The sequence below is a fragment of the Sorghum bicolor genome, chromosome 10 (genome assembly GCF_000003195.3).
Source record: "Sorghum bicolor cultivar BTx623 chromosome 10, Sorghum_bicolor_NCBIv3, whole genome shotgun sequence".
NCBI classification, from domain to species: Eukaryota; Viridiplantae; Streptophyta; class Magnoliopsida; order Poales; family Poaceae; genus Sorghum; species Sorghum bicolor.
This window is the reverse complement of record NC_012879.2, coordinates 59,879,353-59,905,984: the sequence shown is the minus strand read 5'-3', so window position 1 is coordinate 59,905,984 and position 26,632 is coordinate 59,879,353. Positions and strand designations below refer to the sequence as shown.

At 44.6% G+C, this 26,632-nt stretch overlaps 3 protein-coding genes across 3 annotated transcripts; all 3 read left to right on the top strand.

Annotated features, from left to right (window-relative positions):
* On the top strand, window positions 129–4,093 carry LOC110430989 (glyceraldehyde-3-phosphate dehydrogenase 1, cytosolic). The gene is made up of 11 exons (XM_021449348.1): window positions 129–387; window positions 515–538; window positions 650–750; window positions 1,080–1,195; window positions 1,287–1,386; window positions 2,155–2,301; window positions 2,397–2,457; window positions 2,557–2,654; window positions 3,062–3,204; window positions 3,440–3,523; window positions 3,666–4,093. Exons 1-11 carry the CDS (start codon window positions 384–386, stop codon window positions 3,799–3,801), a joined length of 1,014 nt encoding a protein of 337 aa, XP_021305023.1. The 5' UTR covers window positions 129–383; the 3' UTR covers window positions 3,802–4,093.
* LOC110430988 (glyceraldehyde-3-phosphate dehydrogenase 1, cytosolic-like) lies at window positions 8,407–12,097 on the top strand. Its single transcript, XM_021449347.1, has 11 exons — window positions 8,407–8,594; window positions 8,740–8,763; window positions 8,865–8,965; window positions 9,298–9,413; window positions 9,505–9,604; window positions 10,129–10,275; window positions 10,371–10,431; window positions 10,531–10,628; window positions 11,066–11,208; window positions 11,443–11,526; window positions 11,670–12,097. The coding sequence occupies exons 1-11, from the start codon at window positions 8,591–8,593 to the stop codon at window positions 11,803–11,805; spliced, it is 1,014 nt and encodes a 337-aa protein (XP_021305022.1). The 5' UTR covers window positions 8,407–8,590; the 3' UTR covers window positions 11,806–12,097.
* On the top strand, window positions 21,472–25,823 carry LOC8065618 (protein FMP32, mitochondrial). Its single transcript, XM_002438962.2, has 7 exons — window positions 21,472–21,894; window positions 22,051–22,182; window positions 22,270–22,329; window positions 24,304–24,380; window positions 24,461–24,517; window positions 25,256–25,322; window positions 25,415–25,823. Exons 1-7 carry the CDS (start codon window positions 21,736–21,738, stop codon window positions 25,532–25,534), a joined length of 672 nt encoding a protein of 223 aa, XP_002439007.1. The 5' UTR covers window positions 21,472–21,735; the 3' UTR covers window positions 25,535–25,823.

The following is a 26,632-nucleotide window of genomic DNA, read 5'->3' as shown; positions in this document are numbered from 1 at the left end:
AAAGCACCCACTGGAGCGGTCGTGGCTTTCAATGACACGTGGGCCATAGCATTGACTGGGCCTACACGTCATCGACGACACCTCACCTGGCCTGCGCCTTCTAGAGAAAGGCGAACGGACAGGTCACCCCCGCACCTCATTCCAGAAGTATTTGCCGCCGTAGTTTATTTTTCTTCAAATCACTTTCTCTAGTTGCATTTCGCTTTCTCTCCTTTATTTATTTATTTATTGCAATAGATAAATCTGCCTTTGCTCTCATCTCTCCCGTCCCGTGTATCGTCGGCTTTAAAAGGACGAAGAGCTAAAACCCTCTCCACCACCCATATCCGCTTCCTTCATCTCGAGCATCCCCTATCTCCGTCGTCGTCGCTCCTCAACTCGCCATGGGTACTTCCTCGCTCCCGGATCCCGCGTCGAGTTGCTGCTGCTCCCTCCTGCTCCGTGCTCAGATCTGACCAAAGGGGTTTTGCTGACTTTTTTTTTTGATTTTTTCTGGACGGATTTCTGGATGCAGGCAAAATTAAGATCGGAATCAACGGTGAGTTTATAACCCCCCCGCCCCCCCAATCTAGTTCTTCCTGCTCGGTTTATTGGGTCTGGAAGTCTTCTGACTGGTTGTCCCTGCGTCTGTGTGTGTGGTTTCGCTCAGGTTTCGGAAGGATCGGCAGGCTCGTGGCCAGGGTCGCGCTTCAGAGCGAGGATGTCGAGCTGGTCGCCGTCAACGACCCCTTCATCACCACGGACTACATGGTATGCGCCCTCGATCTGTTGCGTTTGTTCCGTGCCACATGAGTAGATCTGGTGGTTTACAATGTGTTAGGGTGGGTTTAGCAACGATCCGTCAGCCAAGCATGCTCGATTCAGTTAATCGTGGCGTTCGGAGTCGTTTGACTTCAATTCTTTACTGGGTCTCTCCGTAGATCTGGGGGTTCTACTGGCTCTGTTGCTCTATTACAATATATTATACTGTCAGTATCAGTATCAGCTTGAGGTGTTGTGGATTTGGTGCTTACTTCATTTTCTGAATTTTGAAATCTGTGTGCCGTGCTCATGGTTTATCTGCTCCCCATCTTGCGTAGACCTACATGTTCAAGTATGACACGGTGCACGGCCACTGGAAGCACAGTGACATCACCCTCAAGGACTCCAAGACCCTTCTCTTCGGTCAGAAGCCGGTCACCGTCTTTGGCATCAGGTACTAACTACCCTCTCCTGCTTCTATCATGGATGGGTTTGAGTTTGTCTTCAAGCTGTGAGCTAATGTTTCAACTGCTGCAATTCTACAGGAACCCTGAGGAGATCCCGTGGGGCGAGGCTGGTGCTGACTATGTCGTGGAGTCCACTGGTGTCTTCACTGACAAGGATAAGGCTGCGGCTCACTTGAAGGTATAATTGCTGCTTCATGATCCTATGGCTGTTTCAGAATGTGTGCAGGTTGTTTGCGTATCATTATTCCTGACTATAAGCATTTGTTTGATCATTTACATGCGGTGGACAAATTGAGTGATGGCTATCTAGTGTTTGGGCTTAGCACATTGTGTCCTATTTTTCACCAGAAAACTTTCTTATTAGTATAGCTGGCAAACTCACAATCTGCAACCAGGCAGAGCTGGGATTACTAGTACACTAACCTTTAGTAAATTCAATTGGTTCTACGCTTCTGATAAGCTGTAACAACTCGATGTCTTGGTTTTTCGTAGTAGGGCCTTGTTTAGTTCACCCTGAAAACCAAAAAGTTTTCAAGATTTTCCGTCACATCAAATCTTGTGGCACATGCATGAAACATTAAATATAGACGAAAACAAAAACTAATTACACAGTTTAGCTGTAAATCATGAGACAAACCTTTTGATCCTAGTTAGTACATAATTGGATAATATTTGTCACAAACAAACGAAAGTGCTACAGTACCGAAAAGTTTTCACTTTTCGGGACTAAACAAGGCAGTTGTCTAATGTTAGTTTTGTTATATAAGAGTTACTGGAGTCTTTATAGAGAATCTAGAAATTGACAGACAGGATGATTTAGTGTCGTGACTAGGAATACACCCATGTACTATGCTTTCTTGGCAGATTGCCTTGATCCTTGTAAATTTCCCTGTTAATTTGGATGTTGCTGATAGCTGTATTTTCCTTTTTTTGAATTATTATATAGGGTGGTGCCAAGAAAGTTGTTATCTCTGCCCCAAGCAAAGATGCGCCCATGTTCGTTGTTGGTGTCAACGAGGACAAGTACACCTCAGATATTAACATTGTTTCCAATGCTAGCTGCACAACAAACTGCCTGGCTCCCCTTGCCAAGGTGTGTTTTCCCCCCTCTTATTTGGGTGTTCTTTTTAGTTGTCTGGTCTTCTGATGCAGTTTGATTTACTAATGGTGTCTAATGCCATTAATTAGGTCATCCATGACAACTTTGGTATCATCGAGGGTCTGATGACAACTGTTCATGCCATCACTGGTAAGTTTTCTTTGGCTGTCGAGCTATCTCCCCTCTTAGTATTATTGAGAAGATACATTTAGATGGCTGTATAATGACTGTGTGGTACTTATCTGTCAGCCACCCAGAAGACTGTTGATGGACCCTCAGCCAAGGACTGGAGAGGTGGCAGGGCTGCTAGCTTTAACATCATCCCCAGCAGCACTGGAGCTGCCAAGGTATATAATAAATTCAGTAATTCACAATGTTGGATGGAGTGAGTTAATATTTGTTATTTCTGTAAGTGTTGATCATTTTTTCATACTGACTTGGGCCTGCTGATTGTACTAAATTATTGTTCTGCTGTGTTTTGGTTTCATGTAGCTTCATGAATAAATTTTTAATGCCAATGTATGTGCATTTTATGTAGCTTCCTGTTGCTACATGAGTTATTATATAGCTAATTTACATAGGCATATGAGCATATACACAGCTAAATGAGCATTAAGCATTAACAGGCCTGGTTGATTGCCATTTTAGTTCTAGCTGAACCTATACTTCCTCTTTAGTTTGGGTTGTTGTTCACCTCATTTTTCTAGTGTAAAGTCGACATCTGTATATTGACTTCGGTATTGATGAATTGCAGGCTGTTGGTAAGGTTCTTCCTGATTTGAATGGCAAGCTCACTGGTATGTCCTTCCGGGTTCCCACCGTGGATGTGTCAGTTGTTGACCTTACTGTCAGAATCGAGAAGGGTGCCTCCTATGAGGATATCAAGAAAGCTATTAAGTAAGTGATTAGTCCATTTTTTTTTAATATTCAGTGAATGTGAGTATTGTTCTTTTTTAAACCAATGCATATGAATGTAGTATCACTCATTGTTGGAATTATCTCTTACTATCACATTTGATGTTCACTTTTTATGTTTCCTGCATCTATCTTGATCTTATAGTAGTTTATTATCCATCCATCTTTTTTGGTAAGGATTGATGGCAACATTTACTTAATTGATATTGCTTTACAGGGCTGCTTCTGAGGGCCCACTCAAGGGTATCATGGGCTACGTGGAGGAGGATTTGGTTTCCACAGACTTCGTTGGTGACAGCAGGTATGCCTTTGCTTTGTACCAATTATTAGGAGCCAACATAACATTATTATGGCACACTGTTATGTTGAATTTTGATGGTGTTCTCTGATTCATCTGTTTGTGTAATCTCCGTATTCATGTCACTTTGCTGCTTCCCACTTAGGTCGAGCATCTTTGATGCCAAGGCTGGTATTGCCCTGAACGACAACTTCATCAAGCTTGTCTCGTGGTACGACAACGAGTGGGGCTACAGCAACCGTGTTGTCGACCTGATCCGCCACATGTTCAAGACCCAGTAGAGATTTTTCTGCTTTCCATAGCATCCCAATGGCCTTGGTCGCTGTCCATCCCGCTGCTTGTCTATGCTGAGAATAAATGTGAATGGTGCCTCTGGACGCCCGCTCCATGCTGGGTCTGAACATGTTTTGTGTTTCCATTTCTGCTACCATCCTGTAACAAATTCACTAATATGGGACCTGAGTTTAGTTTTTTGCTTGTGAAGAATATAAACAGTGGGGTTGCAATTTTGCTGTGCTGGTTTGGTTGCATAGATGAGCTGGTCTTTGGGAATAATAGTTTCTTGATTCGTCATGTTTCTGTGTTCTTAAGTCCTTCGTGTGTTCAATGTTATTCGCCGTGTATTCTCATTTATGTTATCAGTTGGTCTTTTTATTTACTTTTGGTGGTTCTTTTTACAAGCTTCTCTTAAACTTTAATCCCTATCATCGGCGACGACGGCTTCATATAGCATGCACTAGTGGACGCCGATGGGTGGAACCCTAAGAAGATTTTAAAAAACTTAAAAGAAGATTTTTTAACTAACTATAGTATGTGAATCATACACCTTAACTATACTATTTAAAATATTATTTTTATAATTATAAATTTACCCTTTTATCTTTCATTAAAAACAGAAATATGAAAAAAGAAATTACCATTTCTATATTTAGAGTTCTAATGACGTTTATGGTCCACTTATTATAGACACACCTATCACTTCCCATTGTCTTGCTCCAATCGCTTTCATTCTACCGACTATAGACACATGAATCACTTTTCATCGTCTCTCCAACCATTGTAAAAATATTTTAATAACCAAGCAATTATACTAAAAATGTTTACCTTACCAGAACTTTATCATTGTTTTCTAGCAGCAAGTCTGAGCAAAGGCCAATTCATGTAAGCTTAATTACTACTAGATCTTTCATTGAAGAATGAACAGCGCATTGTTGAAAACAGAGCGCTGCACAAATAACACCATATATAGAATTTTGATCTCTCACTCTCGGAATATTAATAGCGCATTGTTGTAAACAGGAATTTTTATATAAAGTTCAATCAGCGCCTCGTGAGCTTGCTGGGAAAGGGAATGCCGGGATCGCAAACGTGAACTGCATGGGGGCCCGCGCCCCGGTTGTCTGGATGCCACCGCCTGCGTGAGGCAATCCAAATCCGGCCGGCGGCGAGCGCGAGAGCCGCCGCAGCTGCTGCCGTCGACAGGATTTGAAGCCTCTGACGAGCCACGACGTGGACGTTTTCCAAACTCGGGGTACGGTCGTCGACACAGGCCGTGCGGGGCGGCTGCTGCTTTCATTCGCCACTTGCGACTTGCGAGTTGGGTGCAGCCGCCAGCCGAGGAAGGGAAGAAGCATCCAGTACAAAAGGGGTCAAGTGGCCAACGTTTATCGGAAATCTGAAGCCGAGGACCAACGGGCACATCTCGTTTTTTCGGGCCGTGTTTAGGCCTTGTTTAGTTCCGAGAAAATTTTTTAAAATTTTTCAGATTCTCCGTCACATCAAATCTTTATACGTATGTATGAAGTATTAAATATAGATAAAAATAAAAAATAATTACACAGTTTGGTCGAAATTGACGAGACGAATCTTTTGAGCCTAGTTAGTCCATGATTGGACAATATTTATCAAATACAAACGAAATTGATACTATTCATATTTTGCAAAATATTTTGCAACTAAACAAGGCCAGTTTGGGGCTTTGCTAAATTTTATCTAGCTAAAATTATTTTAGCTACTCTTGGTGACTAATAGTACTAAAATTATTTTAGTTTCTTTTTAGTTAGTGTATTTAAAATTTTAGCTACTAAAGTGATTAAATTTTAGTTAGCTTAAGTTTAGCAATAGAAACTAAACAGGCCCTGACCCTAAAAACTAAAAACTTAAAAGATTTTTGTCATATTAAATCTTACGATATATGCATAGGGTATTAAGTATAGTAAAAAAAATAAAAAAATAATTATACAATTTGTCTAGAAATCGCGAGATAATTTTTTTTTAATTCTAGCTAGTCCATAATTGGATAAGCTGTTGCTCCCTGGCTGCAGTGGCGGTTCTAGAGTAGTAGCATGGGGGGACAGCTGTCCCCCCAAATTTTTTTGAAAAACATTTAATATGTATACTTTTTAATAATATATATATGTATAATACATTGTTATACATAATTGCTAGTCTACTCAGCTTATATAACAACCTTAACACTCTATATTCACAACTATTTTATTACCGTTTAGTGATCTAATTATGTTATGTTCATATCGATGAACTATATCGTTTTCGTTCGTACCCTCATGATTAAAATTCTAGATCCGCCACTGCCTGGCTGGCGGTCGACAAAGCACGGGATGCCCCGGGGGCGCACCACGCGCGCCTGGCCCGACGTGGTTTTCACGTGGACTGTCGCCGTCGTTACATAGGAGTGCTCCTGATCTCCGAAAAAAAGCCTTGGCAGCTTGAGCCTTGTTTAGTTTCACCTAAAATTAAAAAAAAATAAGTTTTTTTATAACATTAAATTTTACAGCACATGCATGAAACATTAAATATAGATAAAAAATAACTAATTGCGACAATCATTACGCATGAGGGTGCTTCTATCTCCGAAAAAGGATCTTGGCAACTTGGCAAAGGGAAGAACACGAGTGATCTGTCTCTAACGTGTAAGAGCACCCACAGTACTAAGGTCTTGTTTAAATCCAAAAAGTTTTTGGATTTTCACATTGTAGCACTTTCGTTTTTATTTGATAAACATTGTCTAATTATGAAGTAACTAGGCTTAAAAGATTCGTCTCGCGATTTATAGACAAAATGTGCAATTAGTTTTGTTTTCATTTATATTTAATATTCCATGTATGTGCCGCAAAATGTGACGAGAAATCTTAAAAAGTTTTTAGTTTTTTTGGGTAAACTAAACAAGGCCTAAAATGTAGCTTTACACTCCGTGCTACAAGTCCAATGGTTTAGCTAATAGCTATAGAAACGGTACGAGCCCTGCTGAATAAGACTGCAATGCAAGCTTGTTGTTACCTTACCTAACAAAAAGATGATTCTATAACGGACGAGCAAAAGCGCGGCTCCACCACCTCACCGTCTCACACTGTGATTTGTTGGCTGTAGATCAGCTCGCATGATTGAGGCCTTGTTTAGTTCCAAAAAAATTTGCAAAACAGGTACTGTAGCACTTTCGTTTGTATTTGACAAATATTGTCCAATCATGCACTAACTAGGCTCAAAAGATTCGTCTCGTCAATTTCGACCAAACTATACAATTAGTTTTTATTTTTGTCTATATTTAATACTCCATGCACATGTCTAAAGATTCGATGTGACGGGAAATCTGAAAAATTTTGCAAAAATTTTTGGGAAGTAAACAAGGCCTGATCCATGAAATGCAAGGTTGAATTGTTTAGTTGTCTAGATGTTTAGTTAAGGTCTATTTGGTTTCCCTTTAGTCATTTTAGTAGCCAAATACTGATTAAAAAGAAATTAAAATAGTTTAATCTTATTAGTCACCTAAGATTAACTAAAATAGTTTTAACTAACTAAAATTTAGCAAGAGGAACTAAACAAGCTCTTAGTCTTACTTTTAACTCACGTAAAACGGGTATCACAAGCCTCTTTCCCAAACTCTTGCAGGAGCCGCTATTTCATCGTGGGCACACAAACTCGTTAGTAACCTCTTCTGTTCCTCACCACTGCAAATATCCCGTATTTCTTCAATCTTAATTCGGTTCTCATTCCCCCAAATACGAATGTAAATATTGACACATTTCAAGGCTTTGTGTTTGGCTAGAGCTATATCTAACTTCGGCTCCTCTGTATTCTGTAACTCCATTATAGCAACGAGCCATTTTATTTGTTCTCGGCTCCTTCCATTTCATCGGCTCTATTTCTTCGGTGCATCATAGAAAAAGCTAGAGCCAAATAAAGCCACGTTAAAAATAAAAAAATAGCTAATTGTACAATTATCTATAATTTATGAGATGAATCTTTTGAACTTAGTTAATTCATGAATGAACAATATTTATCAAATACAAACGAAAATGCTACAGTGTTCATTTTTCAAAATTTTTATAAATAAACAAGGCTTTGGATTTCTTTTCTTTTTTCTTTTTAAATATAAGGGTTTGTTTGGTTCTCCTTGCTAAATTTTAGCAAGCTAAATTTTAGTCATTTTGCAAAATTTTTGTAACTAAACAAGGCCTTCGATTTCTTTTTTTTTTTCTTTTTAAATATAAGAATTTGTTTGGTTCTCTTTGCTAAATTTTAGCTAGCCAAATTTTAATCACTTTATTAGCTAAATTTCTAAACACACTACTAAAAAAGCTGAAATAGCAGTTACAATTCTTTGCCGGCATTGTTCCCCAAGAAAGGAAGCGGGGAATATGCCTTTCTACTTCTGGCGTCACAAACCACGCGCGGACAACACCAAGCAGCCAAAAGCACCCGCTGTAGCGGCCATCGCTTTCAATGACACGTGGGCCATAGCAATGACTGGGCCTACACGTCATCGACGACACCTCACCTTGCCTGCGCCTTCTAGAGAAAGGCGGACGGACAGGTCACCCCCGCACCTCATCATCTTTCTTCAGATCACTTTCTCTAGTTGCATTTCGCTCACTCTCCTTTATTTATTTATTTACTTACAATTATAGCAATAAATCTGCTTTTTCTCATCTCTCTCGTGTATCGTCGGCTTTAAAAGGACACAAGGGCTAAAACCCTCTCCACCACCCATATCCGCTTCCTTCATCTCGAGCATCTCCTATCTCCGTCGTCCTCGTTCTTCAACTCGCCATGGGTACTTCCTCTCTCCCTGCCGCGTCGGGTTTCTGGGTTTCTCAGTCTAGTTGCTGCTGTTCCCTCCTGCTCCGTGCTCAGATCTGACCAAAGGGGGTTTGCTGACTTTTTTATTTTATTTTTCCTGGATGGATTTCTGGATGCAGGCAAGATTAAGATCGGAATCAACGGTGAGTTTATACCCCAAACTAGTTCTTCCTGCTCGGTTTGTTGGGTCTGGAAGTCTTCTGACTGGTTCTCCCTGCGTCTGCGTGTGTGTGGTTTCGCTCAGGTTTCGGAAGGATCGGCAGGCTCGTGGCCAGGGTCGCGCTTCAGAGCGAGGATGTCGAGCTGGTCGCCGTCAACGACCCCTTCATCACCACGGACTACATGGTACGCGCCTCGATCTGTTGCGTTTGTTCCGTGCCACATGATAGATCTGGTGGTTTAGAAGGTTTAGGGTGGGTTTAGCACCGATCCGTCAGCTAAGCATGCTCGATTCAGTTAATCGTGGCGTTCGGAGTCGTTTGACTTCAATTCTGTACTGGGTCTCTCCGTAGATCTGGGGGTTCTACTGGCTCTGTTGCTCTACTACAATATATTATACTGTCAGTATCAGTATCAGTATCAGCTTGAGGTGTTGTGGATTTGGTGCTTACTTCAGTTTCTGGATTTTGAAATCTGTGTGCCGTGCTCATGGTTTATCTGCTCCCCATCTTGCGTAGACCTACATGTTCAAGTATGACACGGTGCACGGCCACTGGAAGCACAGTGACATCACCCTCAAGGACTCCAAGACCCTTCTCTTCGGTCAGAAGCCGGTCACCGTCTTTGGCATCAGGTACTAACTACCCTCTCCTGCTTCTATCATGGATGGGTTTGAGTTTGTCTTCAAGCTGTGAGCTAATGTTTCAACTGCTGCAATTCTACAGGAACCCTGAGGAGATCCCGTGGGGCGAGGCTGGTGCTGACTATGTCGTGGAGTCCACTGGTGTCTTCACTGACAAGGATAAGGCTGCGGCTCACTTGAAGGTATAATTGCTGCTTCATGATCCTATGGCTGTTTCAGAATGTTTGCAGGTTGTTTGCGTATCATTATTCCTGACTATAAGCATTTGTTTGATCATTTACATGCGGTGGACAAATTGAGTGATGGCTATCTAGTGTTTGGGCTTAGCACATTGTGTCCTATTTTTCACCAGAAAACTTTCTTATTAGTACAGCTGGCAAACTCACAATCTGCAACCAGGCAGAGCTGGGATTACTAGTACACTAACCTTTAGTAAATTCAATTGGTTCTATGCTTCTGATAAGCTGTAACAACTCGATGTCTTGGTTTTTCGTAGTAGTTGCCTAATGTTAGTTTTGTTATATAAGAGTTACTGGAGTCTTTATAGAGAATCTAGAAATTGACAGACAGGATGATTTAGTGTCGTGACTAGGAATACACCCATGTACTATGCTTTCTTGGCAGATTGCCTTGATCCTTGTAAATTTCCCTGTTAATTTGGATGTTGCTGATAGCTGTATTTTCCTTTTTTTGAATTATTATATAGGGTGGTGCCAAGAAAGTTGTTATCTCTGCCCCAAGCAAAGATGCGCCCATGTTCGTTGTTGGTGTCAACGAGGACAAGTACACCTCAGATATTAACATTGTTTCCAATGCTAGCTGCACAACAAACTGCCTGGCTCCCCTTGCCAAGGTGTGTTTTCCCGCCTCTTATTTGGGTGCTCTTTTTAGTTGTCTGCTCTTCTGATGCAGTTTGATTTACTAATGGTGTCTAATGCCATTAATTAGGTCATCCATGACAACTTTGGTATCATCGAGGGTCTGATGACAACTGTTCATGCCATCACTGGTAAGTTTTCTTTGGCTGTCGAGCTATCTCCCCTCTTAGTATTATTGAGAAGATACATTTAGATGGCTGTATAATGACTGTGTGGTACTTATCTGTCAGCCACCCAGAAGACTGTTGATGGACCCTCAGCCAAGGACTGGAGAGGTGGCAGGGCTGCTAGCTTTAACATCATCCCCAGCAGCACTGGAGCTGCCAAGGTATATAATAAATTCAGTAATTCACAATGTTGGATGGAGTGAGCTAATATAATTTTCTTTTTGTAAGTATTGGTCATTTTTTCACACTGACTTGGCCTGCTGATTGTACTAAATTATTGTTTTGCTGTGTTTTGGTTTCATGTAGCTTCATGAATAAATTTTTAATGCCAATGTATGTGCATTTTATGTAGCTGCCTGTTGCTGCATGAGTTATTATATAGCTAATTTACATAGCCATATGGGCATATACACACAGCTAAATGAGCATTAAGCATTAACAGGCCTGGTTGATTGCCATTTTAGTTCTAACTGAACCTATACTTCCTCTTTAGTTTGGGTTGTTGTTCACCTCATTTTTCTAGTTTAAAGTCGACATCCATTCTATTCTGATGATTATAGATGGAATGCTGTATATTGACTTTTGGTATGAATTGCAGGCTGTTGGTAAGGTTCTTCCTGATTTGAATGGCAAGCTCACTGGTATGTCCTTCCGGGTTCCCACCGTGGATGTGTCAGTTGTTGACCTCACTGTCCGAATCGAGAAGGGTGCCTCCTATGGGGATATCAAGAAAGCTATTAAGTAAGTGATTAGTCCATTTATTTTTTTAATATTCAGTGAATGTGAGTGCATTGTTCTTTTTTAACCAATGCATATGAATGTAGTATCACTCCTTGTTGGAATTATCTCTTACTATCACATTCGATGTTCACTTTTTATGTTTCCTGCATCTATCTTGAACTTATAGTAGTTTATTATCCATCTTTTTTGGTAAGGATTGATGGCAACATTTACTTAATTGCTATTGCTTTACAGGGCTGCTTCTGAGGGACCACTCAAGGGTATCATGGGCTATGTGGAGGAGGATTTGGTTTCCACCGACTTCGTTGGTGACAGCAGGTATGCCTTTGCTTTGTACCAATTGGGAGGCAACATAACTGATTATTATGGCACACTGTTATGTCGAATTCTGATGGTGTCCTCTGATTCATCTGTTTGTGTAATCTCCGTATTCATTTGTCACTTTGGTGCTTCCCACTTAGGTCGAGCATCTTCGATGCCAAGGCTGGTATTGCCCTGAACGACAACTTCATCAAGCTTGTCTCGTGGTACGACAACGAGTGGGGCTACAGCAACCGTGTTGTCGACCTGATCCGCCACATGTTCAAGACCCAGTAGAGATTTTTCTGCTTTCCATAGCATCCCAATGGCCTTGGTCGCTGTCCATCCCGCTGCTTGTCTATGCTGAGAATAAATGTGAATGGTGCCTCTGGACGCCCGCTCCATGCTGGGTCTGAACATGTTTTGTGTTTCCATTTCTGCTACCATCCTGTAACAAATTCACTAATATGGGACCTGAGTTTAGTTTTTTGCTTGTGAAGAATATAAACAGTGGGGTTGCAATTTTGCTGTGCTGGTTTGGTTGCATAGATGAGCTGGTCTTTGGGAATAATAGTTTCTTGATTCGTCATGTTTCTGTGTTCTTAAGTCTTGTGTGTGTTCAACAATGTTATTTATTTGCCGTGTATTCTCATTTGTGTTATCGGTTGGTCTTTTTTTTATTTACTTTTGGTGGTTCCTTTTTTTTTTGGTGATAAGCGAGATGTGAAATGGTGGCCCCAGCAGCTCTCAGCCATCCAACAGTACCTCAGTCTCAGCAATGCAGATCAGCAGGAGCTGAAATAGCTGCTAACAGGCAGCCGCACAGGGCAGGAGGAAGGAAGTGCCGACGGCAACGCCACTGCCCCGGACAGGTGGCTCTGGGAGCTGCGCGTCGCCTGGCTTCTCCGTCTTGCAGAGCTTGACGCGTCCGTGCAGAGGGGCTTGCTCTCGCGAGAGATGCAGAGTTGGATCCTTTTTTGAGGTAACAGGAGAGGCGCAAGGCCTCTACTGGAATTTTATTTAAGAGAAAACATTACAAATAGATTACAAAAGGAAGGTAGGGGAGCAGGGTGAAAAGAAACATCTTCAACAAACGTAAAAGGAGACAAAGGCCTTGTTCGCCCTAAAAACCAAAATCTTTTCAAGATTTTCCGTTACATCGAATCTTACGGCACATGTATGTAGTATTAAATATAGATAAAAATAAAAACTAATTGTACAGTTTACCTGTAAATTACGAGATGAATCTTTTAAGCCTAGTTATTTCATAATTGGATAATATTTATCAAATAAAAACGAAAGTGATACAGTTCCGAACTAAACAAGGCCAAAGAAAATGAGATCCTGGCTCTGCAGGCGATCAGCACATCCGTATGGAAATGCTTGAGTGGACTTCACGGCGACGATGATCCACCAGCTGCGCCAGCTTCTGAATTTGCACAGTTTGTCGAGGCAACCTTGCTGAAGATGCTCAACTTTGTTGACCCCATTGCTGCTCTCGATCCTCTGAATGCTGGTGGTGCCAACATCAGCATGTTTTCTCTAGCAGCAGTATGTTGGCCGCAGCTGACAAGGTCCGGGCACTGCTACTAGATGTGCGCCATGCTGTTTCCGCCGCCTCAGAACAGAATCGACAGGTACCAGTACTGAAATGCCTGCACAATCCCACGTTCTGTTGCTTCACGAGAGACTCGCCCACGTTCTGTTGCTTCACGAGAAACTGACTTAGGCCTTGTTTAGTTCCGAAAGGTGAAAAAATTTCGGTACTGTAGCACTTTCGTTTGTTTGTGATAAATATTATCTAATCATAGACTAACTAGGATCAAAAGATTCATTTTGTGATTTACAGCTAAACTGTGTAATTAGTTTTTGTTTTTGTCTATATTTAATGTTTCATGCATGTGCTATAAGATTCGATGTGACGGGGAATCTTGAAAACTTTTTGGTTTTTAGGGTGAACTAAACAAGGCCTTATGGTAGAAAGTAGTGTTGCCTGATTTGTTGTGAGAGCAACAGAACGTCGTGCTCACCTTGTCCTTTTTTTTTTGCCCGCACGTCGTGGCTGAATTTGTTTCAGTCGACCTACGCTGCGCAAAAGCTCCAGAAAGTCCCGGGCCCTGAGCTGAGGGAAAGGCTGCGTCAAGCTATCATCGAGAGAGTCGTTCCAGGCTTTACGGAATACTTGGAGGATAACAATAGGATCACTCCTCAGGAGCTGGAGAAGATGCTGCAGGAGCTATTCAAAGGATGAACAAAACAAGTGCACCATGGAAAAAGACAAGTTGTCAGCTACACTTCTGTTTTCATGCACCTTTCATTTCATGTTCTGTTTTGGGTTTGGAATAAAACATTGTTGCGTGGGAATTTTTATCATATATTTGTACCCTCAACAAATGACAGAATATATGTACTATGGGATTGAATTCGTGGCCTCCACAACATAGGTGTCAATCTGATAGCGATTTATATATATGCAAACAATGACTCGAAATAGTATCTCCCTAAAACAGTCTATAGAAGCCTAAGGAATCAACGATTACTGCTAAAATTAAATTGCTAACCAAACACATTCAGACATGCGCATTTGCACTGAGGGTTCAAACAGCGTAATACAGTTCAGGATCTCCTAGCAGAGAATTTTGGACACTGAACAAGAAAAAAAAAGACAATCCCATCCATAGCAGACAAATAAAGATAGATAGTCTGTAATCAGTTAATCACCCCAACTGGGTAGATAGATTACATAGAAACCTCCACATCTGCCTTGTGTTCGCTGTTGCTGTTGAGGAAGTTATCATCTTGGTGACTCGACTCACTCTTCGGCGAACATAGAGTGATCCAGACCAAGCTCATCGAACATCGCCGCCCAGGTTTCCTTGAAATGCTGCTCCAATTCGAGCCTCTCGGCGATCATGTCGTCGTCCACCGCGACGAACCCCTTGTCCGCGTACTCCCCGCGCACCCTTCCCTGCGTCTCGGATAAGGCGTCCTCGGCGTACTCGTGGTCCGCGGCCTCGCGCTCGAGGTCTTCCTTGGTCGTGGAGCTGTCGGCGACCATGTCCTTGTACAGAGGCGTGGACTCGAAGGGCTTCCGTGGCCGCGACAGGAAGTAGTTGATCTCGGACTCGGATAGCCTCTTGTAGGCCACCACGTACTCCGTCCAACTCATCACCGTCGGATCGTCGGCGGCGGCGGCGACGCCGTCGGCCTCCTCCACATCGGCTACGGCATCCGCGTCCTGCGCCGCCGCACCAACATATGCCTCCTCCCCCTCTTCTTCCTCCGCAACCTGAATCACTGCCGCCGCCGCCGCCTCCTCCTCCTCCACGCTGTTGCTCTTGGTGGCGCTGAGCATGATGGATCTTGCGCCGCCGTGTTTCGTTATTGCATTGCAAAAGGAGAGTACTCCTATATGAGTGCTCCAAGGATGCATGCATGGTTCCATGTCGAATTCTAAGGCCTTGTTTAGTTCGCAAAAATTTTAAAGATTTCCAATCACATCGAATCTTTGGTCGCATGCATGGAGCATTAAATAAAGACAAAAATAAAAACTAATTACACAGTTTATCTGAAATTTGTGAGATGAATCTTTTGAGCCTAATTACACCGTGATTGGACAATCTTTGTCAAATAAAAACGAAAATGCTACAGTAGCAAAAAAACCAAAATTTTGTAAACTAAACAAGGCCTAACTCTAGCTGGGAATCTATCGGCAGGTTAATTTCATCTGCCCGGAATCCTACCCGGACACAGCCGGGACAGCCAGCCTCTTTCGTCCCAATTCACGTTTTGGTTTGGAAAAAATGTGGCGGCGTCAGTACGTATACAGTATTTGGTATGGGAATCCACGAGTTGATGCTTCTAGTGTGAGTACATGGACTTCCTCAACAGTACTCCCTCCGTCCCCAAATGTCGACGAAAGCTGGTCGGCAGTCTACCTTGGGGTATACCCACGGTAGTAGTTTATCGGTAGACGGTGCGCAAACTACGAACTCGATGGTGACGCAGGACACGGACAAGCTTTTTATCCAGGTTCGGCCGCCGAGTTGGCGTAATACCTACGTCCTGCGTCGGGTTGTATTGGATTGTGTTGAGAGATTATGATGTGTCCTAGGGGGGTCCCTTGCCCCTCCTTATATAGTCCGGAGGGCAGGGTTACAGATCTGGAAACTAATCCTAGTCGGTTACAATTGCCATGGATAATTCGATATCAATTCCTATTCTAACCGACTAGAATCCTGCTTGATCTCCACATCTTGTTTCCTTGCGCGAAACTCCAGGTTGTCGGATCAAGCCTTGAACTCGTCTCGTAATGGGCCAAGCCTCCTGGCCCAAGTCTAGCCGTAAGGGTATAGGGGTTTGTACCCCCACAGCTAGTCCCCGAGCACCATGTATTGTGATGTAACACGCCGTCTTGAGCTTCTTCGATCAGTGAGGCTTGACGTCTTCAATAAGCAGGAAAGTCGCCCGAACAGTTGCAACGGTATTTTGACCAACTCAAAAGACAGTTGATCAACATTGACATCGAAGAAGCAGGTTGTTCGAAGAATGCATGGTGCTCTTGATTAAAAAAAATTTCTTTCTTGGTGAAGTGTGCCCACTTTACTTTTCTAAAAAGTATAGTCTTTTAAAAAGCAAGCATATTCACCGCAAGGTGAAGTGTGCCCACTTAGTCCCCGAGCCTGGTAGTAGGTGACGTAGGCACGTGGTGCCAGGGTCAAAAGAAAATTCCCCAAAGTAGTTTTGAGACTGAGATGCATCGCAAGATGCATCGTACCGATGTAGTCCCCGAGCTTGCTGGAAGGCGAAGTATGAGCCTTGTAGCAAGGTCTAAAAAATTGATTTTACCAGTCCCCGAGCATATCATGCTCGTCTGCGATTGAATAGACTAATTGACCAGTCTCCGAGCATATCACGCTCGGTGGTCGGTACGTGCCTTAAAGCCTTGAACCGATAGACTGAGCGACCAGTCCCCGAGCGTCGAGTACTCGGTGGTCGGTACAGTCCTTGAGGTTCCAAGATGATAGACTGGGCGACCAGTCCCCGAGCGTCGAGTACTCGGTGGTCGATGCAGTCCTTGAAGTTCCGAGCTGATAAACTGGGCGACCAGTCCCCGAGCGTCGAGTGCTCGGTGGTCGGTGCAGTCCTTGAAGTTCCGAGCTGATAAACTGGGCGACCAGTCCCCGAGCGTCGAGTGCTCGGTGGTCGGTGCAGTCCCTGAAGTTCCGAGCTGATAGACTGGGCGACCAGTCCCCGAGCGTCGAGTGCTCGGTGGTCGGTGCAGTCCCCGGATTGCTGACTCACTGGCGTATGTGTCTTCTTACTTTTGAAAAAGTCTTTCCCATTAAAATTGACATGACGGGGTCTCCTGACGATATGTCAGACGGATGCATGAAAAGCCGCGCCTGGCAACTGTACAACCGCTCTTTGCATGGTTTGAGAAAAGGAAACCATCAATTGGTACGAAAACTCCGCCGCATTAATTGCCTATAATCATTGTAAACTGAAACGCCGCGTCCGCCGCATGGCCTGCCCACTTCCCGAGAATACAGGAAGTGGGAGAGGTGGGGTCGCGGGTTTATAAGGGCCTAATAGGACCTCCTGTACCGCTTCTCCTGCAATTGCCGTCAAATCTTCCGCTCTCATCTTCTCCAATCTCCTGCACTTTCCTAGCCCAGCGCGCACTCGCACCTCTAATGGCGAAGAGCGATTCCAGGAAGAGGGCCGAACTGATGGCCAAGGAGTGGAAAAAATCTCGCAGCACCACAAAGTCTCTTGGTGACCTCGTCGACATGGGGCTTCTGCACGACGCAGAGCTCGGCGGCTGGAGGGCGCCGGAAGGGGAGAGCTACCCCGACCCTCGCGCCGGTGAGATCGTCGTTTTTGAAGACTTCATCAAGAGAGGCTTTGGTGTTCCTGTTCATCCCTTTCTACAGGGTCTTCTTTTGTACTATGAGATCGGGATTTGCAATCTGCACCCGAACTCGATTCTCCTTATTTCCACCTTCATCCATCTGTGCGAGGCCTATGTTGGCATAGAGCCGCACTTTGATCTTTTCCGGTACCTTTTCTGTCTGAGGAAGAAGGGAGCAGTTGGAGGCTCCAAGGTTGCAGGTGGAGTATACCTCAACCTTCGTGATGGGATGAAGAACCGCTACCTACACTGCCCATGGAACACCTCTTTGACCGAATGGTACAGGAGGTGGTTCTACGTCAGGGAGGAACCGGGCAGCTCCACGTTCTGCGACGTGGGGTACGTTCCCGAGAAGAGGGCGAGCTGGAGCGACCGCCCGGAGTACGACGGTCAAGTGGCGGAGCTGATGAAGCTGATCGACTGGTCGCGCCTGGACGGGTTTAGCGTGGCCGGCAACTTCATTTGCCGCCGGGTGATGCCCTGCCAGAAGAGGGTACACTCGGCGTATGAATATGCCGGAAGCGCAGACCCGACCAGGATGCGGTCGGAGATCCTGGAGAAGGCGGAGGTACAACAGCTGCTGAACGAGCTGTTTAACTTTGCCGATGGGGGCTTCACCCGTAGCAGTGATCGGGTGCAAGCCTTCAAACTAGGACGACCAGCACCAAAGGTATGTAGCATAGCCCGTTTGATCATTCTTATGTCGTCTGCAGTTAGCTCACCTCTGTTGCTTTTGCAGGTCGGTGATGTCGACCGGTGCGTAGTGTACGCATCACTGGCACCGGGGATGGAAGATCCTGTGGGAGAGGTCCCGTCGGAAGAAGACCGAGCCCGCCCCGTCCTGACCTCCGAGGAGAGGGTAGCGGGGAAAAGGCCATTGCCGGCGAATCCCTTGCCAACGCCGGAGCTGCCGGCAGACCTACCGGCGGAGAGCAGCCAAGCGCCGAAGCGTCGTCGGCTCGTGCGGATCGTCGACGACGACGAGGACGACGAGGAGGCTGCGCCGTCGCTGGTCCGACGGCCTCGGGACCGCCCAAACGCTGCGCCGGTCGCCACTGATCGAGTGGCCAGCGACGCGGCTGCCCCGCAAGTTGCCGAGGTGGGGGCACAGGCGCCGACCGGCCGGGCGAGGAGGAGGTTCACCGCGACCCATCGGCGGTCAGACCTGTAAGTGTTCAACTTACGTATTTTGGACTCCTCTCTCTTTTTTTTTTCTTTTTTTTTTTAACTTTTGTTCCTGTAGTGCGGCATCGGATGTCGACCCTGGCCAAACTGCTGGCCAGGGAACGGGCGAGCCTGCCCGCGGTTCTGGGGATGCGGCCCCCCAGACCACAGAGCAGCCAACAGCTGCAGTCGCGCCTGGGAGCACGGAGGGGCTCCCGAGCGCGGCGCCTACTACAACAAGCAGCCCGACCAGGGCTGGGGAGGCTCCCCCAACTGACTCCTCGGAGAAGGGAAAGTCTCCGACCGCTCCTCCTGCCGGGGGGAGTGAAGTCCCCCTGCCGCCCCGAGCAGGAGCCTCTCCGGCTGCGGGCTCCCCAGGTCTGGTCCAAGGGACGGTGGCGCCTGGGACCACCACCGGGGGTGACGCAGCCCAGGAGGAGGAAACCAGGGCGGCCTCCGACGACGAGGTAGAAGAGATCGAGGGTCGTCCCCGTGATGGCCGCCAACACGTGTATGTGTGGCGCCAACGCGGGGATCACTTTATCGGTCATGAGGAGCTCGCCGAGTCCGAAGAGGCCGCCAGGGTGGAGGAAAGCCGAACCAGTTTTTCTGCGTCGCCGACCGCGGTTGGCCAATAAAAACCTGCTCGGAAAGCCTTTCCGACCAGCGTTCTAGATGCGGCGTGGTTGCCGCAGGATCCAGCGTGTATGTCTTCCAAGAGCTTGATACCATGCGCCAACTCGACGCAGGACGTAGGTATTACGCCAACTCGGCCCCTCCTTATATAGTCCGGAGGGCAGGGTTACAGATCTGGAAACTAATCCTAGTCGGTTACAATTGCCATGGATAATTCGATATCAATTCCTATTCTAACCGACTAGAATCCTGCTTGATCTCCACATCTTGTTTCCTTGCGCGAAACTCCAGGTTGTCGGATCAAGCCTTGAACTCGTCTCGTAATGGGCCAAGCCTCCTGGCCCAAGTCTAGCCGTAAGGGTATAGGGGTTTGTACCCCCACACCAAATACTGCTATTTCTAGCAGATTTCAGACAGATTAGTGTGACAAACAAAAGACCATTCTACCCTTAATTAATTTAGGTTGCATCATTTAATCATGCACGTTAAGTCATGATTCTCTGGTTCCAACGAGCTGCATTTAATGTCAACTGAACAGACTCAACCAATTACCATGCGCCAAAGTACTACTCCTTAGAAGAAATTAAATGAGTTGGTGGACCACGCAAGTTCCGAGGAGAATTAAATGGGTTGGTGGACTGAATATGCTAGTAGAAATAGCAGTATTTGTGGACAAAATTTTCTCCTAGAAATAACAGTATTCAGGGACGGAGGGAGTATTTGCATGGCTCACTTGACAACACTACTGCTTGACAATCCAACTCAGGGCCTTGTTTAGTTCGTAAAATTTTTCAAGATTCCCCGTTACATCGAATCTTTGGTCGCATGCATGGAGCATTAAATATAGACGAAAATAAAAATTAACTGCACAGTTTATCTGTAATTTGTGAGATGAATCTTTTAAGTCTAGTTACTTCGTGATTGGACAATATTTGTCAAATAAAAACGAAATACTACAGTACCAAAAACAAAAAATTTTGCGAACTAAACAAGGCCTCACTTGACAAATGGATTGCAAACTTTGGTAAATTGTTCGTCCGATTTATAGTGTCGGTACATACATGGACACCTATCAATTCGAATGGTTCATTTTCGATAATAGTACCGTGTCGTGAATCGGATGGACACGTGTGTCCTCCCACGTCCCCGCTCGGCGAACGCAACGGCAGGGTTGGGACAAGGGGAGGCCGAGAATCTTGTCTTGGGCCATGGGCCGCGTCTTGGGCCTTGTTTAGTTCCAAAAAATTTTGCAAAATCGACACTGTAGCATTTTCGTTTGTATTTGATAAATATTGTCCAATCATAGACTAATTAGACTCAAAAGATTCGTCTCGTCAATTTCGACCAAACTGTGTAATTAGTTTTTATTTTCGTATATATTTAATATTTCATACATGCGTCTAAAGATTCGATGTGACGGGGAATCTGAAAAATTTTGCAAAATTTTTTAGGAACTAAACAAGGCCTATTGCTGCGCCGCGTTTCCGCGTTCCGCCGCCCGGCGAGGCAAAAGACGACGGCGGTCAGCAGGCGCGCCTCGTTTGCTGGGAATGGGATCGGAAACGTGAACCGCATGGCCCGCGCCCGGCTGGTCGGTCTGGATGCCACCGCCCACGCCTGCGCGACGCAATCCAAACCCGATCTCTATCCAGCGAATCCATCGCCCGGCGTTTGCGTTTGCGTGCGCGTCTGGTGGGCTGGTGATTGCATGCAACTGCCAGATTGGAATGGTTCGCGTCGGGTCCGCTTCCCAGCGTGGACCAGGCTGGGGACTCCATCGCCTCTTGATTCGCCACGCCCAGAGCAAGCCAAGGCCCAGACCTTTTTTTCTTCTGCTCTTTTTGTATCTGTTTGTAAATTGCAAATACTACATTTTAGTTTACATATAAATAACAAAAACAAAAGGTAGTAGATCATCCATGTCGCAAGTGCTTGGTATCGAATTCTCTACCTAACTGTGACCATGATTCATTGATTCTACGACTACAAGTACACGGTTACTTGGCCTCAGAACTGACGAAGAAATTACACGTGATCCCGTGTACCTACTGCCTACTGGTTCCATACACACACACACACACACAACGCGGCAAAGGGGATTAGGGGAATCCATTCCAAATTTCGTATTTTTCCAAGTCCAAATCCAAATCCAAATCCAAAATTATCCAAAGAGAAAAGAAAAACCGTCTCCCTTTTCTTCCTCTTTTACCCTTGCTTCGCGTCTTCTTCCTCCCCAAGGTTTCGGCCCTCGCCTACACGCCTCCGCATATAGGCACCGCCGCCCCCCCTCGCCTTTCCCAAATTAGCGCCACGGCCACCTCCTCCAATTTCTCCGGGAACGAAGCCGAGCCGCCCGAATCGCCCACCACCCACCCGCCCAGCCGTATAGCCCGGCCCCCGGACCGCTCCCCACCGGCTCGCGTCCCCGACCCCTCCGCCTCCGCCGCTGCCGCCGCCGCCGCCGCCTCCCGGTCCACCGCCGCGTCGCGTGGGGGTAGGAGGAGGAGGAGGAGATGGCCGCCGCCGCCGTCGCCTGCAGGCGCGCGCTGCTCCTGCACGGGCACCAGCAGTGGCCGCAGCGGTGGGCGGCGGCCGCGCCCTGCCCCCGCACCATCTCGCAGCTCGTCAAGACAAACGGCCGCCGCGCCTTCCTCGTCGACACCCTCGCCCTGGTAAGCCAAAACGCCCGGGCTCCCCTCTTACCATACTTCCGTTCCCTTTCTGCTTCCGCCGATGCTCGGGGCGCGCCCGAGAGGTGTTCGGCGGAATGCTCCGTCGAGTTGCTGACGCGGGTACGCCTGCTCGCTGGGATGGTCGTGTCGCTGCAGGTCAGGAAGCTGGAGTCGCAGGGCGTGCCGACCAAACAGGCGGAGGCGATCACTTCCGCGATCACGGAGGTCCTCAACGACAGCCTCGAGAGCATCTCCGAGTCCTTCGTCTCCAAGGCCGAGATGCAGAAGGTAGCGGCTTTGACATTGCGTGATCGGTTGTTTCTTAGTGTTGGTTAATTGTATTCCTCATTTTGTGGTCTTGCTTGGCTTTTGCAGAGTGAGATGCTGCAGGAGTCCAATATCTCCAAGTTCAAGTCGCAAGTACAGAGCTCGCAGGTATGGTTGGAAGTTTAAATGTTAGATAATGAGAAATGTCTGTCCCTGGATTTTCGTTGAACTTAATTTGGGACCTTGTACATGATCCACATAAATGGTTGCTGGCTTAAAATTGGACTTGATTGCAGCTCTTACTCTGTAATTTTTTTAGGCCTTTTGGGTGCGGAGGCACTTAGCATTGCTTCCTCTCTGGTTTGTTTTAGATTGTTCATTTGAGCAGTACAGGGGTGATTGGATGAAGGTTTGTACAACCTGATTTAGAGCTGCTTATTAACACAATGGGGATATAGTTTGTGGAATAGATGTGTGCGAATGGGGATTATGGGTTGAGATCACTCATTTTAAATAACCATATATCTGTGCTTTTATGGGTATCAGATTATTGTGGGTGTTATGTCTTGACTATTTTTATCATCTTAAGTACAGTGAGATTTGTACATTTTGCTCACATGTCTTAACACTTGACCTTTTTGTTTTGAGTTAACATTACTGGTCTGAGCTTGCTTTGTAGAAGTTATTCTCAAATCATCAAGTTACATTAGTCCAGGCTTATCAGATGTGCTGCTTGCCTTGTATCGGTTACAGCACCCTTTCTCAAATCAGCCTACATCCATATAAAATGTTAGTGTGGTACCCACGACAAGGGATGGACATATGCTACCTCTCTGAGCCTTTGGAGAGAAATGCCTTATCTTTGAGACCAGCAGTAAAGCTGGGGTCTGGGGAGGAATAAAATAATCTTCCATTTCGAAAACTGTTATTAGTACTACAACATGGGATATGTGCATTTGAATTAATTAAGATTGCTAGGCATCGCCGCTTTTTCTTATTTTCAACAGTTAGTTTCAAGCTTGTGGCCTGTTCGTTCATAGGCGCTTCCAGAAGCTAGTGCCTGCATTTTTAGAGTTTCCTACCATGTCATTTATACTTCCGTAGAATGCCTTTGCTATGCAGAAGAGAATTCTGTTCTCATACATTCTATTCTTAGCTAATGAAATATTTATTTGTACTTTCAAGCAGAAGAGAATTCTGTTCTCATACATTCTATTCTTATCTAACGAAATATTTATTTGTACTTTCAAACAGCCCCGATGTCAAGTATAAGTGTATAACGAATGCTTAGCTATCGGCAATAGAATCTTCAATTTTTAGCCACAGACACTGCAAATCGCAGTCTACTGTTTTTTTAATAATGTTTTGGAAAATAAACTTGAGAAATATTAGTGCTTGGTTAAGTTAATCCCTACTCCCCGTCCAATTGAGTAGCTGATATTTTATTATGTTATTGTGTTCCCTGAACTTCAAGATGTCTTGCTGATTGTGCTCATTGGCTGGACTTATCTTATCTAATGTTTTGCTCATCTTATGATACATTATTTTTGAGATAGACTAAGACTTTGATCTCCTAGATTTATAGTGGAATCGTTTTGTTCTGCTCATCTGCAATCATATTTAACTATTATAAGTGTCATTGTTTCAGCTACCGTCATGTTTGCAATATACTATCCATTATCTAGTTTGGAGGACGATTCTGATGCATTTTTTGATAGAACCTACTCATAACTCTTTTTCAGAGAGTGGAGTTTCAGAAATTCTGTCTATGATTTAAAAGCCAGGTGCTACATATCTAATACTATAGTTTGTATGCATGATGCTGGATTTTTCTCACTGTGATCCCAGTTTGGGAGTTGGGACTAAAAGGCTTGTCGTTGTTGTGTGCTCCACAATGTTTTAGCCGTACTTAATGATACAGAATTGCAGATTTCAATTTGATGATTGAAACCACTAACCTAAAAATAGTTCTTGCTTTTTCTCTGCACTGTCTTTGCATGGATTGCAGTTCACATGTCCTCGTCTTGCTGCTTATCTCTTTACATTTTCAGTATTCAAAACTGTTGTCTTGAGTACTTCGTCATGTACTTATTCTTATTTGTAATGATTATTTCGCTTAAAAAGGTCCTTTCCTTTTTGTAGGAAAACCATTTCTCTTTGTTACAGCGGGAGACTGAGAAACTTCGTGGAGACATTGATAAGATGAGGAGTGAACTAAAGTCAGTATTAAGTTCAAGAGCTGTTTATATCAGGAATCTGAATGAACATACTCAGTCTAATTGTTCATTATGTGAAACAGGTATGAGATTGACAAGGTCACTGCAGGGCAGCGGCTGGATCTGAACCTTGAAAGAGGGTAAGATCATTTGTCTCTATTTAGATATGCTCTCTGTACTGTTCAGTTCTTTTGCTATTATCTGGCTACCAGCTGCACTTGATCACTAAAACATAAGAATCAATACTTTCTACAAATTTGTGTATGGAACAAACAGAATCAAGAATGATTAACTTGCTCATTATAAAAAAACGTTATAGCGGCTGGATCTGAACCAAATTTGGCTTGGCCTGCTTATTTTAGTTATCATTGCTCACCTTTGCGTATGAAAAGGCATTCATGTTCAGGTTTTAAGGTTTGTGGATCCATCTATAATTCTTATGTTTTCAAATTATAGTAGTTTGGCCTTATGCCTTTGGTTGAGATGCTCATAGTTCTCTCTTAGATGCAACCATCAGTTGGTCAGCAGTATACAGAATGTTCAGATCTTGAACACACATTGTCAGGTTGGCATGTCCACTATATTTTCTAGTGGTGTCTTGCATCATTGCATGCGGTCTTAATGTAACGGAAAAAACTCATTTTTATAGAACAATTCCAGATGAATGCCACTACTAACAGGCAGAATGTTCTTGCTCTTATCCAGTCTCCTTTGAGCCTTTTGAAGGAATTTTTATAGTATCTTCTGATGAGTTACACTTTGCAGTAATGTCATAGTTCTGAATGACTGAACAACGATAGATGTTTTTTTAGTATTATGCCTTGGTGCTCAAACTGTCATGTGTGTGATTATGACCCCTGATTGAAACATTGCTCCAGGCGCATACGTGATGAACTTGCCAAGCAGAATGAGGAAACTACTGAGCTTACCACAAAGCTTGACAAGGTGAGTGGCAATAAACTAAGGCTTCCTGTATGTGCTTTCTGTATCATCGTTTACATTGGAGACCAACCGAAATGTCTTGCCGCCATATGCAGGAAATTCACTCACTGAAGGCCCAGTTGGAGGCAGCAAAGTACGATGTCATCAAGTACTGCATAGGTACCATTGTTTCGATCTCAGCCGTCGGCCTCGCCGTCCTCCGCATCGTGATGTGAAGGCAGCACAGCAAGCAAATACGTTCTTTCGTTTACCCATATTCATCGTGCGTGGAAACCCGCTAGAAGAGGATAGGTTCTGATTCTGTTCCTAGTTTTTAGAGGGGACAAGACGTGCTCAAGGGGGAAATGTTGTAACACCTGGTAGTAGGGGGATGTTGCTCAAACTTGTAAAATAGATGGCCCGTGGAAGAAATGCATACAGAAATGATTCTTTACCTGTGAATCTGTGATCAGGTGTACCTTAACATGCGGCTTCTCCAGCCCTGCTGAAGCCACCTATACTGCAGGACTCTGAACTGTGTTAGACTCGTCTTGTGTTGGAGCCATAGCCACCAGTTTGGGCTCTACCATCTGGCCGTTATCAGTTCAGCCCAGACGTTTGATTTGATTTGTGTTTAGTAATATGTTAGCAGTTAGCTGTATTATATGTGGTGGTCATCTTGCAGTTATGCCATGACATGAAGCAGCATCCAAGGCCCCGGTTTTGTCCCACTACAGCCACCCATAATCCTTTATTATTAGTACGTACTAGCTTCTTTCTCCATTGCTGCAATTTTGTTGTGAAAGTCTCTTCAAATCGTCGACAGCGACGTGTATCTTCCGAAGAACAAGGGGCTGAAATGTACAAGTAGCAGCACTCCCGAAGCCGAAAGCTGGAATGTAGGACGCTATCAGACTAGGGGAGTCCACTCCAATATCCATCCAGAGGCACGCCATGGTTCTGGAACTATTGAGCAGAGCACGCCTCTGGTCTCATGGAGAGCGACCGTGCACGGAAACGGAAAAGCATCGCAGCCTGCCTGAAGCTAAATAAAAACGAGGCACACGTCCCTATTGCTCTCCGCTTGTTCCTGAACCCATGCCCTTCGTCCTGAATTACAAAGCATTCGAAAAATCTTAAAGAGTCAAAGTATTTTAAGTTTGATCAAATTTATATAACATTTATAATCTTAACTAAGTATTATTAGACTTTTTATTAATCGTATTTATAGTATATCTATTTGATATTACAAATCTTTATAATTTTTTTTTATAATTTTGATCAAACTTTTCTTGGAATGTATTGTAATTTGTGATGAAGGCACTATATTATGC

Excerpts from the sequence above, each read along its gene's own strand:
- LOC8065618 (XM_002438962.2), top strand. The coding sequence starts at position 21,736 with ATGGCCGCCGCCGCCGTCGCCTGCAGGCGCGCGCTGCTCCTGCACGGG. Across the intron at positions 21,895-22,050 it reads TCGTCGACACCCTCGCCCTG|GTCAGGAAGCTGGAGTCGCA; the intron begins GTAAGCCAAAAC and ends GTGTCGCTGCAG. Across the intron at positions 25,323-25,414 it reads TTACCACAAAGCTTGACAAG|GAAATTCACTCACTGAAGGC; the intron begins GTGAGTGGCAAT and ends CGCCATATGCAG.
- LOC110430988 (XM_021449347.1), top strand. Across the intron at positions 8,764-8,864 it reads GATTAAGATCGGAATCAACG|GTTTCGGAAGGATCGGCAGG; the intron begins GTGAGTTTATAC and ends GGTTTCGCTCAG. Across the intron at positions 9,605-10,128 it reads AGGCTGCGGCTCACTTGAAG|GGTGGTGCCAAGAAAGTTGT; the intron begins GTATAATTGCTG and ends ATTATTATATAG.
- LOC110430989 (XM_021449348.1), top strand. Across the intron at positions 539-649 it reads AATTAAGATCGGAATCAACG|GTTTCGGAAGGATCGGCAGG; the intron begins GTGAGTTTATAA and ends GGTTTCGCTCAG. Across the intron at positions 751-1,079 it reads TCATCACCACGGACTACATG|ACCTACATGTTCAAGTATGA; the intron begins GTATGCGCCCTC and ends CATCTTGCGTAG.